At 38.3% G+C, this 17,737-nt stretch overlaps 1 protein-coding gene and 1 long non-coding RNA gene across 2 annotated transcripts in view; one reads left to right on the plus strand and one right to left on the minus strand.

Annotated features, from left to right (window-relative positions):
• The window catches only part of SLC9A9 (solute carrier family 9 member A9), a 931,015-nt gene that overhangs the window by 329,420 nt on the left and 583,858 nt on the right, over positions 1–17,737 (plus strand). Inside the window, exon 7 of the mRNA XM_089672557.1 lies at positions 17,110–17,248. Within this exon, the coding sequence (XP_089528683.1) occupies positions 17,110–17,248 (139 nt within the window). The remainder of the gene's footprint in view (positions 1–17,109; positions 17,249–17,737) is intronic.
• Positions 1–17,737, minus strand: part of LOC149466330 (uncharacterized) — a 140,039-nt gene that overhangs the window by 12,080 nt on the left and 110,222 nt on the right. The gene's annotated exons all lie outside the window — the stretch shown is intronic.

Here is a 17,737-nt window from a genome sequence, read left to right on the forward strand (position 1 = left end):
AGCAGCTCCTCTAACTCTGATGGTAAATATTAGACATAGTATAGATATAATGCTGAATATTAGACATAGTATGGATATAATGGTGAATATTAGACATAGTATGGATATAATGGTGACTATTAGACATAGTATGGATATAATGGTGAATATTAGATATAGTATGGATATAATGGTGAATATTAGACATAGTATGGATATAATGGTGAACGTTAGACATAGTATGGATATAATGGTGAATATTAGACATAGTATGGATATAATGGTGAACATTAGACATAGTATGGATATAATGGTGAATATTAGGCATAGTATGGATGTAATGGTGAATATTAGACATAGTATGGATATTATTATTATTATTATTATACAGTATTTATAAAGCGCCAATAGTTCGCTCAGTGCTGTACATTACAAAGGGGGACAGAACATGTGAGAGAACAATAACAATACAATGCAAAACATGAGGGGATCGAGGGCCCTGCTCTTTCGAGCTTACAATCTAGGAGGGAGGGGATAGTGGCATAGGAGGAGAAAGCTGTGGGGGACGGAGTGGTAGGAAGAGTGGAGGAGGTCGGCAAGTTAGCAGGGGGTGGGGTAGGCTTCCCTGAAGAGGTGGGTTTTTAGGGTGCACCTAAAGGAGAGGAGAGTAGGTGATAATCTGATGGGTTGGGACAGGGAGTTCCAGAGGATGGGTGACACCCTGGAGAAGTCCTGGAGGCGGGCATGGGAGGAGGAGACCAGGGAACTAGAGAGAAGGAGGTCTTGTGAGGAGCGGAGTGTGCGTGCTGGGTGGTACTTGGATATTAGGTCGGTGATGTAGTTCGGGGCAGTATGGTGGACGGCTTTGTACGTCAGTGTTAGGATTTTGAATTTGATCCGTTCAAATCGGAAGCCAGTGAAGGGATTGGCAGAGGGGGGTGCGGAAACAGAGCGGTTGGAAAGGTGAATGAGTCTGGAAGCCGTATATAATGGTGAATATTAGACATAGTATGGATATAATGGTGAATATTAGAGTAAGGATATAATGGTGAATATTAGACATAGTATAGATATAATGGTGAATATTAGACATAGTATGGATATAATGGTGCATATTAGACATAGTATGGATATAATGGTGCATATTAGACATAGTATGGATATAATGGTGAATATTAGACATAGTATGGATATAATGGTGAATACTAGACATAGTATGGATATAATGGTGAATATTAGACATAGATTGGATATAATGGTGAATATTAGACATAGTATGGATATAATGGTGAATATTAGACATAGTATGGATATAATGGTGAATATTAGACATAGTATGGATATAATGGTGAATATTAGACATGTTTTTTCCATAAACACACATTATGAATGTGTTTTTTCAAAGCATTATTACATAAAATGGTTTATTAGATGGTGATGTTGCCCCTTTAAAGAACTACAGTAATTTCAGTAATCAATTACAATGAAATCAGTGTACTGTATGTACTTTAGTCTCTCATATATTTAACAGGGCATATTGCAAGCTGTGAGCTAGATATTGTTTTACAGCTGAATAGATTTGATGGTGGTAATGGAAGAAGCAGTGGGCCTATAATAATTCTCCTATTAGCTGCAATAATTATACCTCTGGGCAACCCTTAATTCATTTCTGTTTTGCCATTTTCTCAGCTATGTATATAAAATAACTAGATGTAGGTTTGCTTTGTAAGTGGGTGACGGCCTTTAAATTTAAACTTCAGGCAGACAGCAAAATATACATATGATATTCATAAACAAGGGCTTCTACATATTAAAGGATCTGAATTTCTGTCCATCCAGTCCTGAGATTTGCACAGCCCTGCCTAACAATGGAAGGAACCTAATCTTTATCTGCTACAGTTTAACCACTTGCTGACTATGCTATAGCCAAATGATGGCTACAACGTGGTCACCAGTTCTGGGAGGGCGTCATATGATGTCCCCCCAGATCTGTGCCCCTGTGCACCCACTGCATTCTTTGTGATTGCTGTGTCCCTTGGACCCAGCTAATACCATGTCACAGTAAAGGGCCAATCACAGAGGCTGTTTACTATGTGATCAGCTGTGTCCAATCAAGCTGATCACAATGTAAACACATTTTCCGATTATTGGCAGCACTTTCCTTATGTTGTCACAGCATGAGGAAAGTGCTGCCGATAATCAGCAAGTGTGAAAGGAGATATCTACACTGATAATCAGGGCACTGGTTATTGGTGCCCTGATTATAAGTGCAGGCCCAACAGTGCCCATCAAGGCTGCCAGTCAGTGCCCATCAAGGCTGCCAGTCAGTGCCCATCAAGGCTGCCAGTCAGTGCCCATCAATGCTGCGGGTCAGTGCTGCCAGTCAGTGCCCATCAGTGCTGCCAGTCAGTGCCCATCAGTGCTGTCAGTCAGTGCCAGCTATCAGTGCCACCTATTAGTGCCCTTCAGTGCTGCCTATTAGTGTCCATCAATGCCGCATATCAGTGCAGCCTCATCAGTGCAGCCTCATCAGTGCCCATCAATGCTGCTTATCAGTACCCATCAATGCTGCTTATCAGTACCCATCAATGCTGCTTATCAGTACCCATCAGTGCAGCCTCATCAATGCACGTCAGTGATGGAGAAAAATTACCTGTTCACAAAATTTTATAATAGAAAAAGAAAACCTTTTTTTTATTCAAAATTTTTGTTCTTTTTTCATTTGTTTAGCAAAAAATAAAACCCCCAGTGGTGATAGAATACCACCAAAAGAAAGCACTATTTGTGTGAAAAAAATGATAAAAATGTCATATGGGTACAGTGTTGCGTGACCACGCAATTGTCATTCAAAGTGCGGCAGCGCTGAAAGCTGAAAATTGGCCTGGACAGGAAGGGGGTCAAAGTGCTTAAGTGGTTAATTTTCTTTTCCAGGTCCCTTTCTCACTTTCACCCTGTAGCTGGACAGTGGAATGAGAAGTATTAGAATGATGAGTTCACCTATCTGTCACTCTGCTGTTTCCTCATCATTGTGCTTCTTGCACTGCTGCACAGCTGATTTGATGCTTGTGCTGCTTCTCCCACACCCTCTCTGAGCTTTTCTGTATAGCAGACTACATGAGGTTGATACCAGATCAGATTAAGATGCTTGCTTGCACAAATACATTTAATACTAGAAAAGCTACAATTATTGGGGAAACTGTGTGACGTGTTCTTGCCTGCTCACACACCTGGGTTCTTATGGCAACTCACTCTACAGCAAAGGCAGAGAAGAGCAGTTAAAACAAACTCCTCCAACTTGCTCACTTTACTGGCGGTTGCCATCTTTAAACGGTTGTAGTTTAAAAATTATAAATCCTACACTGAAGAACTTTATATTGTGAGAATCACAAGACCCAGACCTACATGTTGATGCATAGTATGTCTCTGAAATATTAAAAATGAAGCCACAGTCGCAGTTTAGAATTTGCCCTTCAAATTTGAGGTGGCTAGAGTGGAGTTTCAATGAATGTCAATGGGCGGCATAAGTTGCAAACAAATGGTCATATTGTGAAAACTATCAGGACTATGGCTTAGCCGTGGACATTTTTAGTGGCAGCAGGGATAGCTGAACGTTTTGATATAAGATTTGTGTAGGTGGGCTTGAAAATGAGGGAGTGATGGCAGTTTAGAAATCATGTCCTGATATTTCAGTTCACACTCTAGCTTTTGTCAGCTCCCACTCTAGTTTTGAACATTCCACCATTCATTCCTATGGGACCAATTTCACCACAAAAATGACGATATTTTGTGAACCATTCGGCGAAACGTTCCACAAAGTAATAGCACACCAATCGGGAACAATCTGCATGTTTCAGTATACTACTGTCTATGTAGTGTAAAAACTGTGGGAGGAGTTAGGGTGGTAAATTTGGCTATAATAATAAGAATATATATGTGAGATATCGGTATGTGGTCTTGCCATGCAAGAACACTTAAATATGTTAAGGATTACAGAACTGCATGATTCGGTGTCTTTTATATCAAGCTAGTCTTCAGCTTTATTAAGACAAAAAATGTGTACAGTACAGAAATACTGTATGTAGCATGAAATAACTATCATCTTTCATTGTTCTCTCTGATGTAAAATAAAGAACAGTGAATTTGGCTCCACTGGCTGCTTTACCCATTGATTTTTAGGCTGCCTCAGAAAACAACCTTGCTTTTTTTGTTTTTTTAATCACATTGGTGTTTCTTACAGTTTATAAATGGATTGTGGATTTATTACACTTCATTTGCTATACATTTCCAAGACAGTAAAGTCAGAATGGTTGTGTCTGTAAAAGTGTATCTCCAACACAGCTGAATTATAAATAGTACGGCTAAGACCATTCACATGGGCTTCAGGTTGTATAGGAGCAGAAAAAAATATAATATATTGCAACTTATTAGTTCTAGATGTCGTGGCTGCATTAGTTTTCATTCAGGCTAAGTCCTTTTTAGCAAATACAGATAAATAACTGTTTATCATGCCATTATTTCAGTGTTCTTGTAACTTCCTAGACTGAAATTATTTATTTCAGGTACTTATATAGCACCATCAATTTACACAGCACTTTACTGGTATATTGTGCATTCATGTCAATCCCTAACTCTCAAGGGGCGTACAATCTAAGGTCCCTAATTTGCATTCATACATACACATATTAGGGCCAACTTAGACAGGATCCAATGAACCTACCAGCATGTCTTTGGAGTTTGGGAGGAAATCAGAGTACACAGAGGAAACCCACGCAGGCACAGGGAGAACATGCAAACTCCAGGTGTGTGGTGCTGTGGTTGGGATTCAAACCAACAAGCCTAGTACTGCCAGGCAGAAGTGCTAACCATTTAGCCACTGTGCTGCCATCAGCAATCTAATAAGCTACCACAAAAGAATGCCTCCATTTTAATGGAAGTGGGGAGTGGAGGAGTGGTATGGACTTCCTGATCACATAATCAATGAGTTTGGCTGTCACAGTAGTCTCATGTTCTGGAGCATGTCTCACCTGCTCCTAATCAGAAACAGATACTGGGAGCTGTCTGTGACAGCTCAGTCATTGTACTGTAAGCACGCTTTCAGCACAGAAATTTTGGCTATCAAGGACATATATGTTGGCATTAAGGCCCACCCTGCCTGAATTACATGATCAGCAGGAGGTTAAACACAGATCTTAAAGCAGTATTAAGCCCAAAAGCAAGTGTTCCATTATATTCCAGCTTACCAGTTCTTAGATGTGAAGGCTGCATTTTCTTTTTTAGGCTTTCTTTCATTTTAACCCAGTGATCCTACCAGTAGGTCTGGTTTTTTTTTTTTGTTTGTTTTTTTTACAGAACAAGCTGCTCTGCAGATGTAGCAGTTGGGTTGAGACAAACCATTTTATCTCTGACAGGGGTGCTTACAATGATCATTTTTTATTTAAATATTTAGGTATCTCACCAAAAGACTTTTTTTTTGTTGCAGAGGATGCCCAAAATCTGACTTGTATCTTAGTGTAGATGTATGGTAAAATCAGTGAGCCAGGTACACAAGCAGGAAATTACATTTCTGGGGAAGTTCTGTACACCAACTGTGTACAGAAGGCCTCTTGGTTCTCATACTGAAAATTACAGCACTGCAGATTGAAAAGGAAAGGTCCGTTTTTAATAACATTCAATCACAATATGGCATATGTAGCAATTTTATATGCTATATTGTTTGTGTTTGTTTGTTTGTTTTGCTATTTTATTTCTCATGAAAGTAAATTTACAATGTAAGCTCACTGAAAGCTTCACAAAAAGCCAGGCACACCTGGAGCTCTAGGTAATAGGTCCTGTTCAGAGACAGCTCTCCAGCCAACTTGTCTGCAACAATCTTCAGCGAAAGAGTCCTTTTCCATCCCAGCTTCTTAAGGTAGTGTCCTCCAGCAAATGTCTTTAAGTTCCATTTTCTTTAGGCCTGACAGCAACAATCAAATACCACCGAAAGAAAGCTCAATTTGTGGGAAAAAAAGGATGTAAATTTCATTTATGTACCATATTGCATGACCGCGCAATTGTCCGTTAAACTAGCGCAGCGCTGTATAGCAAAAAAATGGCGTAAATTGCAGTATCTATACCATAGTTTGTAGACGCTATAACTTTCACAAAAAGCAATCAATATACACTTATTGGGATTACTTGTAGCAGAATACATTTTGGCCTAAATTTATAACCAACTTTGAGTTTACTATATATTTTTTATAGCTGAAAGTAAAAAATATTGTTTTTCTTCAAAATTTTTGGCCTTTTTTTGTTTATAGCGTGAAAAATAAAAAGCACACAGGTGATCAAATACCACCGAAAGAAAGCTCTATTTGTGTGAAAAAAGGACGTAAATTTTGTTTGGGTGCAGCATTGCATGACCGCGCAATTATCAGTTGAATTAGTGCAGCGCCGAGTAGCAAAAAGAGGCCTGGTCATTAAGGGGGGTAAATCCTCTGGAGGTCAAGTGGTTAAATTAATTTTTTAACCACTTCCAGGCCAGCAATATACCCGTATGTTGCTGGACTTTCTATGGTTATACCGGAGTGATGCCTTCAGCTGCAGGCATCACCCTTGTACTGCTTTTTACAGTCAGCGGTCGCCTCTCTTATACAAGCAATCAGAGCAGCGACTAGCCACTCAATTGCTTGTACAAGCAGTGGGAGGGGATGTCCCCCCCTCCCGCCATGTTCTCGGGATCTCCCATCCCATCAAAATTGACTTTGATCAGCTCTCTTTTATTGTAAACTGGAAGCGATGACCTGACATCTCGGAAACTTTTGGCGCCATTTTAAAAAATCTGAAAGCATTAAAAATTAAATGTTGCTGTTGTAAATGCTTTCAAGTGCAGAGGAGGGAATTAGGGTCTCATACACCCCAGATCCCCCCAGAAAAATACTAGGTAGAGGAGACACTAGTGGTGCTTACCAGCCTCTGAATGGTGTATTTGGTCAGATACTGCGACTGGAGACCTTGAAGAGACACGCCATCATGGGAGAGATCCCTCCCTTTTGGATTCATTGGAATTGATACTATTGTTCCACATTGGAGAGGCACTTACAAAATCCGGGCTGTTTTGCAGTTAGAAACTAGCTCCTCCTAGATATCGTTGATGTGCAGTGGAGGAGTGGTGGTTTTCTCAGGTGGAGCTGTGATTTCTTCCTTGCTGTCTAGTGGATCCTGTGCTGCTTTGGTCTGAGGATCTTCACTGATCCAGGGATTGCATCTACCTCCCTTGTTTCCATGATGACTACGTCCTGAACTCCATCTCTGCCATATTGCATGCACCTGTGGTCAGTGTGTACGGCCGCCTGAAGTCACCTTTACTGGGACTTTTCTACATTGGGACCTATTTCCTCTTATATTTTGATTCATTTTTTTACTTTATTTTTATCCATATCCCTTTCTCATAATTTATGTCACCATTTTAGCGCTGCACTTTATATTTTATATTCATGTGGGGATTTTTGGTTGTCCTGTGTGTTTCAGCTGCTTGTCCATTCTAAAGCGCTCACTTTTTTGTTCTTTGTTTCATACATGGCTTTACATCATCGTTTATATTTTACAAAGAATGGGTTATGTATAGTGTTTTTTGTAATAAAATTCAAAAAGGTGTATTTTTTCCTAAATATTGCAGTTAAAAAACCGCTGCACAAATACCGTGTGACATAAAGAAAAGTGCAAAAACCATCTTTTATCTAGGGCCCCTACTTTAAAAAATATGTTTGGGGGTTCTAAGATATTTTTTAGCCAAAAATACTAATTTTAAAATGTAAACAAAAAGTGCCAGAAATGGCCTGGAGCTAATATGTAAACCCAACATTTCATATACCTGATATGTGCCTGCTGTACCGTGTGCTTGTATGAAAAAGTATCCTGTTCTCATTGTATTGCTTCCTTTGAGTAAAATCCCTGGTGTTCCTGCCAGTTCTTCTGCTTTCCTATTACAACTGACTACACTAGGCATGAGAGCACAGCGTGGTCAGTTCTCTAGCTGTGCTGGGAACTCATTCTGCTCTCTTCCAATGATCAGACTTGTGCAGACACACCTCCCCTGCACAGCCATTCAGTGGGAAGATCAGTGTGCTGCTGTTTCTCCTCCCCTAGCTCTTATGCAGACCAGAGGGTATGTGATCAATTATAAAAAAGGGGAAAAAGGTATTTATAATTTTTTTTTATATGTGTAGACACGTTTTAACTTTCATCTCTATTTTAAACTGAATGTGTTGTTTTACAAGGTGAGGGTTTACTATCCTGGCATACTCCAGCATGAACCAAACACGAGAGCAACTTTAGCTTATAATTAGTATCTGCTTGTTTGGGAAGACAATGATACTTTGATTTAGTGGATGTTTTGCTGTACACTAAACACAACCTGACTGTGAGCTATTCCATATCAGGTATACAAACACAAGTTGTTGTTTTCATTTATAGTAATTTCATCCTGTAAGGATGCTGACTGCAGTACGGTTCAGTATTATTACTAGACTGGGAAATAGATGTGTACGGTGGGTACTGTAAGTGATTTGTTGGAAACAGACTGGCAGCTCTCTTTTATTTTTATAAGTCAAATACCCTCAAATCCAAATACCTCCATTGTAAGCAAAACAAATGGAAGCATCTTTTTATTCCAGTCTAAAATCTCATATTTGTATTAGCTGCTGAAGTGTGTGTCATTGCCAGCAGACATGTTATCTGGTTTAATAGTTGCCCAAGAAAAATGTAACAGCATGGTGTGTAACAAGGACAATTCTGTTTATGAAATGCTTGCAGTGTTTTGTGTTATTATTTGTTCTGATTGCCTGGGGCTCCATAATAACAAGGGCCTTTATAAATTCTGAACAGCAGAGAAGACATATGGACAATAAATAATGCAAAAATGTCTGTTTTTTGCCGCGTTTATACTTATATACCTTCACTGCGGCAGATGTTGGAAACAAGATTACGGTGCCATTTCTATTAAATAAATGTTAGATACCTGCCTTCTGCTCCCTGAGATCATGAATAATAATAATGCATCATATTTATCTTTCTGTTAAGTTTTTTGTCAAAAAGTATTTTTAGAGAAGATATTGTAAAGTAGTGCTGAACATTTAAATGCAGATTCGGCTAATGTAAAGTATCTCTTAAAAAGAACCCTTCACTATTGGGCAGCTGTAATATGTTGAATCTCTACTCTAATTCTTAGGATAGGGTAGCTCTAGCTTTCAATGATTCTTTTTTTATGCTCCTTTTCAGAGCAGTATTGTCAGGCTGAGTGTTAGACTGTAATATCATTCTTTCTCATGTCTAAGCTCATTGCTGACTACAGACACTCAATAAACTATCATAAAACGGTTGTGTCAGGATTACATGAAAGAAGATGAAAGGTTCTGTTATTTGTCAGTTTTTCCTCCTCCAGTTGCCTTTTGGAAAATTTGTGTTCGATCATCATATGCAACCAGTAGGCTGATCGGTGTATTCTGGCAGCAGAGAGGTCCCAGGCAGCACAGTGGCTAAATGGTTAGCACTTCCTTCTGGCAGCACTAGGGTCCTTGGCTTGAATCCCAGCCATGGCACCACCTGCTTCAAGTTTGCATGTTTTCCCTTGGCCTGCGTGGGTTTCCTACGGGTACTCCGGTTTCCTCTCACACTCCAAAAACATGCTGGTATGTAAATTGACTCTAGTGTGTGTATGAATGTGAATTAGGGACCATAGATTTTACACTCCTTGAAGGTTAGGGACTGATGTGAATGTAAATGTATAATATATGTAAAGTGCTGTGTAAATTGACTGCGCTAATAAAGAATAAAGTACCAAAAATAAATAAGTCAAGACTTCACCTTCAGTCACTGACAGCTTTTGGTAGTGTTACATTAGCTGAATATTATAATATGCCCATTTATCAGATAAGTTGACCACCTTAGGGAATGCTTCCAATATAGCAGATCATCCATCTGCTCCAAAGGTTGCAACTTCAACAAACTGCTGTGTGGACAGTGTTCACTATAATACATAATATTATAAACCATTTATTGTAATTGCATAACATCCTCTACCCATGAGATGGTTAACTGTCCCAGGTTTAGATAAATAGTATTATTACCCCTTTTAAATGAACTCTGGCTGTTGTGGAGCTGACTGAAGACTTGGTTAATAGAAACCTTTTTGTGTTTGGCCTCGCAGTAATCTGGCTTCATGATTTCAGTGTCAGAAGAAAGTTTTGAGGGGAAAGATGAATGCAGAAAACATGCTCAGTTTTTCAAAATTGTTTCCTAACACATAGAGGGGAAAGAGTTATGGTCAAAAGGGAAATACAGCACCAAACACATTAGTTGTATGTAATTGTGTATCACAGTTCCTGCAGGCTGCTTCTTGTTAAAATCTTCCCTTCAGTGCTTCCTTCTTAGATAAGTTGGGCAAGTGGCACAACTTTTTAGACTAGCAATAGAAGTTGTTAATTCTCAAAGCTCCGGAGTATATCAATATCTGGCAGTTATGAAGGCAGCATCAAAGGGAAAATTATAACAAGATGCAATAGCCAGCAAGTAATGAGGTGGACACCATTACATATAAATATTATGTTTAGTGCTGTATCCCTACCCCCCAAAAAAACTTCACCTTTTAATGTTGATCTTGCCCATTTTGGCCCTCCCTTTTTGTTCCCTTCATTGCCATATTCCCTGATGCAGACAGATTACACACCATACTCAACTTATGATCACCACATACACTTTTAGCTCTATTGTTTAATAGCTCCAGCTTTCTACCAGGACTGGTCTTCTACTCATCTCAATAGTGGGAGAACAAAGGTTTTAATATCATTGGAGTTGACTTTACCCACAAAGGCATTGATACCCTATAATTTATCAAACGTCAATACCGACTTCCTCAAGCAGATTTATTCAGATTTATACAAATTCAATCACTTCTGCAGCAGCAACTATCTTCACAAAAATCAGGCCCCATGTGGAAGCCATTGGAAATGCTATTTAAAAATATACTGATCATATAACCACCATATACACTCTACTACATTTTAAAAGTTGTTCTATATGACCCTCTGGGAAAAGAAACTCAGCAAAACTTTTGAACTATTAGAATGGTATAAAGTGTCTGAGTTCCTCCAAAAGTTTCTGTTAAAACATTAGTAGAGGAAAATGAAAAGCTTATGCTTCAGTGCTACCTAGCCTCTACCAAAATAGGAAGATTTGCTCCTCAGGTCTCTTGTGAATGCTTTTTGGATTTGTTTTGCTGAAGGTACTATGTTCCATATATTATAGTCATGCTCAAAAGTTCAGAGGTTTTGTATTAGAATATACTGTATATGCTTATCTTTACATTGACCCTGGTCAAAAGTCCTCGTGTTGCTTTGCTGTAACTTTATGAATGTTTCCAGAGGAACTAGTAGACTTTATTTTGAACTTCTTTTTGGTTACTAGAATTGCAGTTGCCAGATGATGGCTTAAAGTAGTTGCAAAGGCTCAAGGTTTTTCACCTTCATGCATTCTATGCAAGGAGGTAAAAAAACCTTTTTTGTGCAGTGGCCCCACCAGCTCCCCAGTTCTGAGCCCCCTCCAATCCAGCAATCTTCACAATAGCCTCAGCTGTATGGGGAATCTCCCTCCTCATTGGCTGAGACAGTCCATCAGTCAGTGAGCCAATGAGAAGAGAGCGGGGAGCAGGATGCAGGTCAAGCAGCTTTCTCTGAGGGCACTGCTTGAGGAGGAGGATCTAAAGGAAGAAGAAAGAGGATAGGGGCAGCTCTGTGCAAAACTACTGCACAGAGCAGGTAAGTATGACATGTTTGTTATTTACAAAAAAAAACACGGCTTTAGTATCACTTTAAATCCTTAATTCCTCTGGAATATTGTCTAAAAACATGAATTAGGTTATGGTCAATGATAGGATAATGAGCATACTGAATAATACACAAACTAGATTTGAAAGTAAGTACACTTTGTGGATTTAATATAGTTCATCTAATAAAGTTTGTTGCAGAGGTCTTGTCTCTTTTTTTGCTTGTTCTCCTTCTTTCTCCCACCTCCTCTTTTTTTCTTTCTTTCTTTCCTCTCTTGACCTTCCATCTTCCCTTGATACTTTTATTGTTTACCAGTTTCAGGTTATTCAACATGATATTATGTTAAAGTGATATTAAAGGCTTGTTGTGTGTCAAGTGTGTTGGTGATGGTGTTGGTATAATCTTGTGTGGTTATTAGCAATTATGATCTGTTTTAAGGATGCACCACTGTGCTTCTCAACTTATTTAGTAATTTGCTGCTTTAAGCCCACCTCACCATACCCTGACTGATTTTATTGATTGTACTCTTTTGCTGCCTCTACTATGTAGAAGCATTGCTTTGCATTATGCACTGATGTTATCTAACAAACTTGATGTATATGTAAGTATGATTTGTGGAAATATATACTGAACATTATATGTGCTAAAAAAAGTAGTCCTGGATGTACAGTTGGCCACAAGAATGATTCCAAATTTGTTTTCTTACATTTCTAAAGCAAAACACTTTTTCTTTGTGTTTTGGATTTTTGATGCCAATGATAACCTATGAACAGCTAACATTTTAGGAAAACAATACTGTGCTATATACTATATTTATACTCGACACAGTCGCTCTGAGATGTCTAAATAACTGTACAGTGCAGACACACATAAGCATAATATAACACACCACTTTTTTGTTTGTATTATGTTAACCAGAGTTAACAGTTGTCTTTCTTACCCTAGCTCATTTTAAGCTTGTTTTATTACTCTTATTCTTCATATCTTCTCCATCTAATTTCCCCAGACTCTGACCTCATTCTGAACTCCCATGATGAATGACCACTAGTGACCCATTTTGTCAGCTTGAATCTAGCTATTTTATCTGAAAGTAGGGGCTAGACGTGAGTTCTCCACCAGTACTTGTCCTATGACTAACTTAATACATTTTTTCATTCTCTTCACTTGGCATGGGTCTGTAGACTTTGTCCTATGAATGTCCTACTCCTTTTTATAAACTATGATTTGCAGAGTTCTAAAATGTGTTTAAGAAAACATTTTCTTTTTTTAAATGACTGAATATCAGAATATAATACCATTATTTGTTTGACAAATCATAGTGTTCTATGTTCTATCCAGTGTTACTCAGTACATGGAAAGGCGTTGAAGAAATGTCTTTAATCCTTCTTGAAGGAATTCTGAGATGTATGGGTAATACCACCGCTTGCAAGAGAGCTGGACAAAAAAAAGCACAAAGTCAGCCAGTGTAACCACTTCCACTGCCAGTATCCCTCAGTTTCTTGCTAGTGTTCCAGGAGAATGGACATCTTTCTTTTTTAGAGAAAAGCAGAAAACATTTCTTTGAAGAAATGTTTCTTCAGTCAAGGTGATTTATTAACTACAGAGCCAAGAGACCTTAATTTGCAGTTTTCTGAACTGGCTGATCCTCGGTGCTGCCTTGGAAGTTGTAAATACCCTGACATGATAAAGATGCTGGGCCTGCCTGTAAGGTAACTTTTGGACACTATTGAGTTCTGCTTCTGGCAGTCTCCAGGCACCCATTGCACTGTATTTGTATACAGAGCTCTATAGAAATCCAGATATATCCTTCTGACATCATTGTTTCCCTAAAAACTCCTTTGGAGTTTGCCCACCAACAGGGCAAAGACTGTCTGGAATGTGACCTTCCCACATGACCTTCCCACAGGGTCTTGCATTAGCACTTTCAGGCACCTTGTTGCTAGGACTGTTAGCCCACAGGGCCCTCTCCAGATCACTGCGGTATTGGGGAACTTGCCTCCTTTTCTATGAGGCCTGGCATGTGTACTCTGCCTCCAGGTTTTATCCGCCAAAGGGGTTAACACTTTGCAGAATCTGTGTTGAGACAATTTAGTGTCACAGGCACACTGAGGGGTAGGTGCTACACCATTCTTTAAGGTGTGACACACTCCTGGGATTGTGCTGTTGGTCTCTTGCTATTCTCCAATAGGTGCTGATGCTTTGAAGTTTTGTGCTTTAACACAATAAATGTTTGAAAAGGACTCTGTGGAACATGGCTGCAACATTAGTGCTTCTGAGCCACGCTGCCTTGTGCTAATTCTCTGCCTCTTCCACCTTTGGCCTGAAAATGATTACCACTGACTCCTCACAAGGGTATCAGAATCAGTCCACAGATTGCTTTCTAGAGTGAATTGAGTCACATAACCTTTCTACTTCTGAAAGTAGAATATCTCACTGGAATATCTCACTTTTCAATACTAGCAGTATGGCAGAGCATATGTACTAGGGCACCTGTCCTGTGGGCCTTTCCAGCTCACGATCCACTAACAGCTCTACGGTGGTTGACAGCATTCCTCTTCCTGGAGCCTGTGTGGTTGTCCTTTGCTTTAGTCCACATGCTCCTCTGAATCTTTCCTAGCTTTGTGTGACATAGCTCTCTCCTCTGCATTATCCAGGGAGGAATTTTCCCTGACTAAGTCAGGTTTTGAGTATGTCCCAAGCATGCCATTATAATGACACAGAAAGCTTAGTCAATTCCCCTGATTGTGTGCCCATGTCTTTTCAATCCTTTCTGGGAGAATACCATGGCCTCACATTTATAAGTTCTCGTCTTAATTCCAACCATTTCACTTCCTATAAAACACATTCTGCTGTTTTGTTAAAGGTCTGTGAACTCCCAGTTTTAGAACTTCTAATGTTGATAAGACAGAGCATGTCAGGAGGCTTGAAGGTGCAGAGCTAACTTTCAAGACTGTAAATAATAGTAGAACTAATTAACCCTCTGGTGTGCAGATCATTTTGTGTTTTGTAGTAGCATTTTAGGCTCCATGCACACTAGCAAACTTTTAAGCAAAAAAACGCTGGATAAAAAGGCTGGTAATAGCATATTAGTAGTGTTTAGGAGTGTTAGCATTTTATTAGCTTTTGTACAGTACATGTAGGGGGAAAAAAGCTAGAATAAAGCTGTTAGGAACATTTTAGTAGCATTTAGGAGCTTTCAGCTCTTTTTCTGCCGGAAAAACACTCCCAAAAACTCTACAAAAACATTTTTGTTTTCTGTTCCTAAATGCTGAAGCTTGAAAAGGATATGAACTTACATAAGCCATGTCATACTGAATAAAACCTTTAAGCAGACATGCAAATATTGTGCTTTGTTATCTAATGCTGCCATCTAAATAAAAACACTAAATCAGTAAATATTTCTCCATATGACACGACTAATACATGTTCAAAAATGATCTAAAACTCCCCATGCTACAATCCGATATTCCTATACCTCATTATTACAATAATCAGGGCATATCCCTCTCCTCCCCTCTTTTTACCATTTCCTTTCTTTTCTCTCCTCTATTTATTTGTTTCCTTTTACCTTGGGAGGAGTTTTTTTTAAACTGTTTTAATTATTTTGTTCTGAAATTGCATAAAATGACTGTTTATACCTGTGGGACCTGTAGGTTCCATATGAGTGATATATACTTTAAACAATATACAATAAGTATTATGTTTCATGTTTCTGACAGAAGACAGAAGGATGTTTAGAAATGTTCACATTTTAAGAACGGGAATAGCGGGGAATAGTTCACGGAAATTTTTGGAATTTTATTTTTGTCATAACGAGGCCATAGAAATACCTGATTGTAATATTAGGTGATTTAGACATAATTTTTGGAGATGTATTAGTCTTGTCATATGGAAAAGTATTTACTGGTTTATTGTTTTTTTATGGCAACATTAGGATCATACAACAAATGTATATTTAATATTTGCAAGCCATTTTAATGTTTTTGCTCAATATGACATAGCTCAAGACAGGTAACTTCAATAATATGTGAGTGCATGTTTATTGATTGATATTCCTTATGCCTGTTTAAATGTAGACATTTTGATTGTTTTATATGTTGCTATAGGTATGTCCCCATGTCTTGGCCACCCCATCTCTGCAGTTAAGCCCTATTAGTGAGAAATGCATAGAGAGGTTTGAATACAGGCAGGGACTATCCGCTTACAGACCATGAATAAACTTGTTCTAAAGATATTATGTCATCAGTGTGCAGCATTTATTTTATGTTTTGTTACTGCCTAATTTGAGCAAAATATAGTGAATATCATGGTAATAGTTTTAAATGGTTAAATTGGAATTTAATGATTAAATTAGGATTACCTTTAATTTTGAGAGAACAAAGAAAAACCATTGTTATAGCAATATTTTTTTTATATGTATTCATATAACTGGCATACGTATAGCCATAGCAGCCTATGCTGCTGCTATGGGGGTGGGAGGAGGGCTTATCAAAGAGGCTGTTAAGGCAAGTTAAACATAGGAAATCTGTGCACATGTAAAGATAGCACAAATCCTGTATCTTTAAGGATTGGAAAGGATGCAATTGACACACACCCCGTACCCCCTGTGGTTTGTCCAGTCACAGAAATCTTCAGCATCATCATTGCTAGTCATAGATCCCTTTTGCAGGCTGTGCAGTAAGGGTAATCTGTTTAGCTGATTTAGTAGTGTAGATTTATTGTCCTCATCCTAAACAGCAGTGGAATAAACATTCCAATAAAGGATAAATATTCCAAAGTGGGACCCTTGTTGTGGTAACAGCCATCTAAAAGGACATTTCCCTAACTTTGGAAAGATTTCCTCTCGCTTTCTGTTTGTAGAGCTGAGCAACAAGATAATCAAATTTGTAAAAACGGTTGTTACCACAGTTGTTCCTTTTGCTTGTAGAGTCTTAGAAAATCTTTTGTAGTAAACTGGAAATGCTTTGCTTTATCATGTTGTCTTGGTGAAATGAATTCTAGAAACTAAAAGCAGTGTTAGTGTTAACTTTCCACATAATACTGAAAATGAATATAGAAAGTTTTAGTAATCATTCCCTGTGCTCGTGGCAAGAAGCAGAATTTAAACGTGTTGACTTATTAGCTATTTTAAAAGCATCTAAAAGCATGTTTAAGTAAATCTGCTATAAATTTTGATTACTCTGCTTGCAATATCAGTTTTGCCAGAAATGTTAAGATGGATCAGTTTTCAGTTGTATATTGCAAACAGGTGAATTATACTAAATGGTAAAATCTTTATAAGGTGAGTTTTATTTCCAAACAAGACCTAATTTTGTGTTTGTCTTTTTTCCAGCTCAATATTAATTTACAGCCCAAAAGAGAACCCGAATGCTTTTGATGCAGCTGCTTTCTTTCAATGTGTCGGCAATTTTCTGGGAATCTTTGCAGGCTCATTTGCAATGGGCTCTGCATATGCAGTTGTTACTGCTTTGATATCCTTTATAGCTTTTAATTGTTCAATTATTTTATTATACCATTTTAAATATGTTCGGTTAATTTGTCTTCTGTTTTAACTTGTTAAAATGTACTAATTTACTTTATATTGTTGAGAAGCGTAACAGATGCCCCACAGTATTGTTTTACAGAACCTAAAATGACAAAGATAAACAGAGCATCACATAAATTAGGTCCATTGAAAAAAGACGTACTTCATTCTGCTAATAACCATGTTAAGAAATTTATATTGTTGAAAATTATGAGATTATTTTATGATAAAGCCTAAAACAGAAAATGTAAGAGGCCTTAAAATGCAACTGTGGTTGGACTATGGATGTAATTTACATTGTCATAACAACCAGTAATCCATCAACAGAAGTGCTGTATCTTTAAGCAGCTCAGCTTTACTATTCCCCCATTGGCAGTGAAATGGCAGCCTGGCAGTCTTTTAATCCCTAATGTAAACACAGAACAGCTCACAGAAA

The sequence above is a fragment of the Staurois parvus genome, unplaced genomic scaffold (genome assembly GCF_062004578.1).
Source record: "Staurois parvus isolate SC_StPar_1 unplaced genomic scaffold, SC_StPar_1.0 ptg000131l, whole genome shotgun sequence".
In the NCBI taxonomy this organism is placed as follows: domain Eukaryota; kingdom Metazoa; phylum Chordata; class Amphibia; order Anura; family Ranidae; genus Staurois; species Staurois parvus.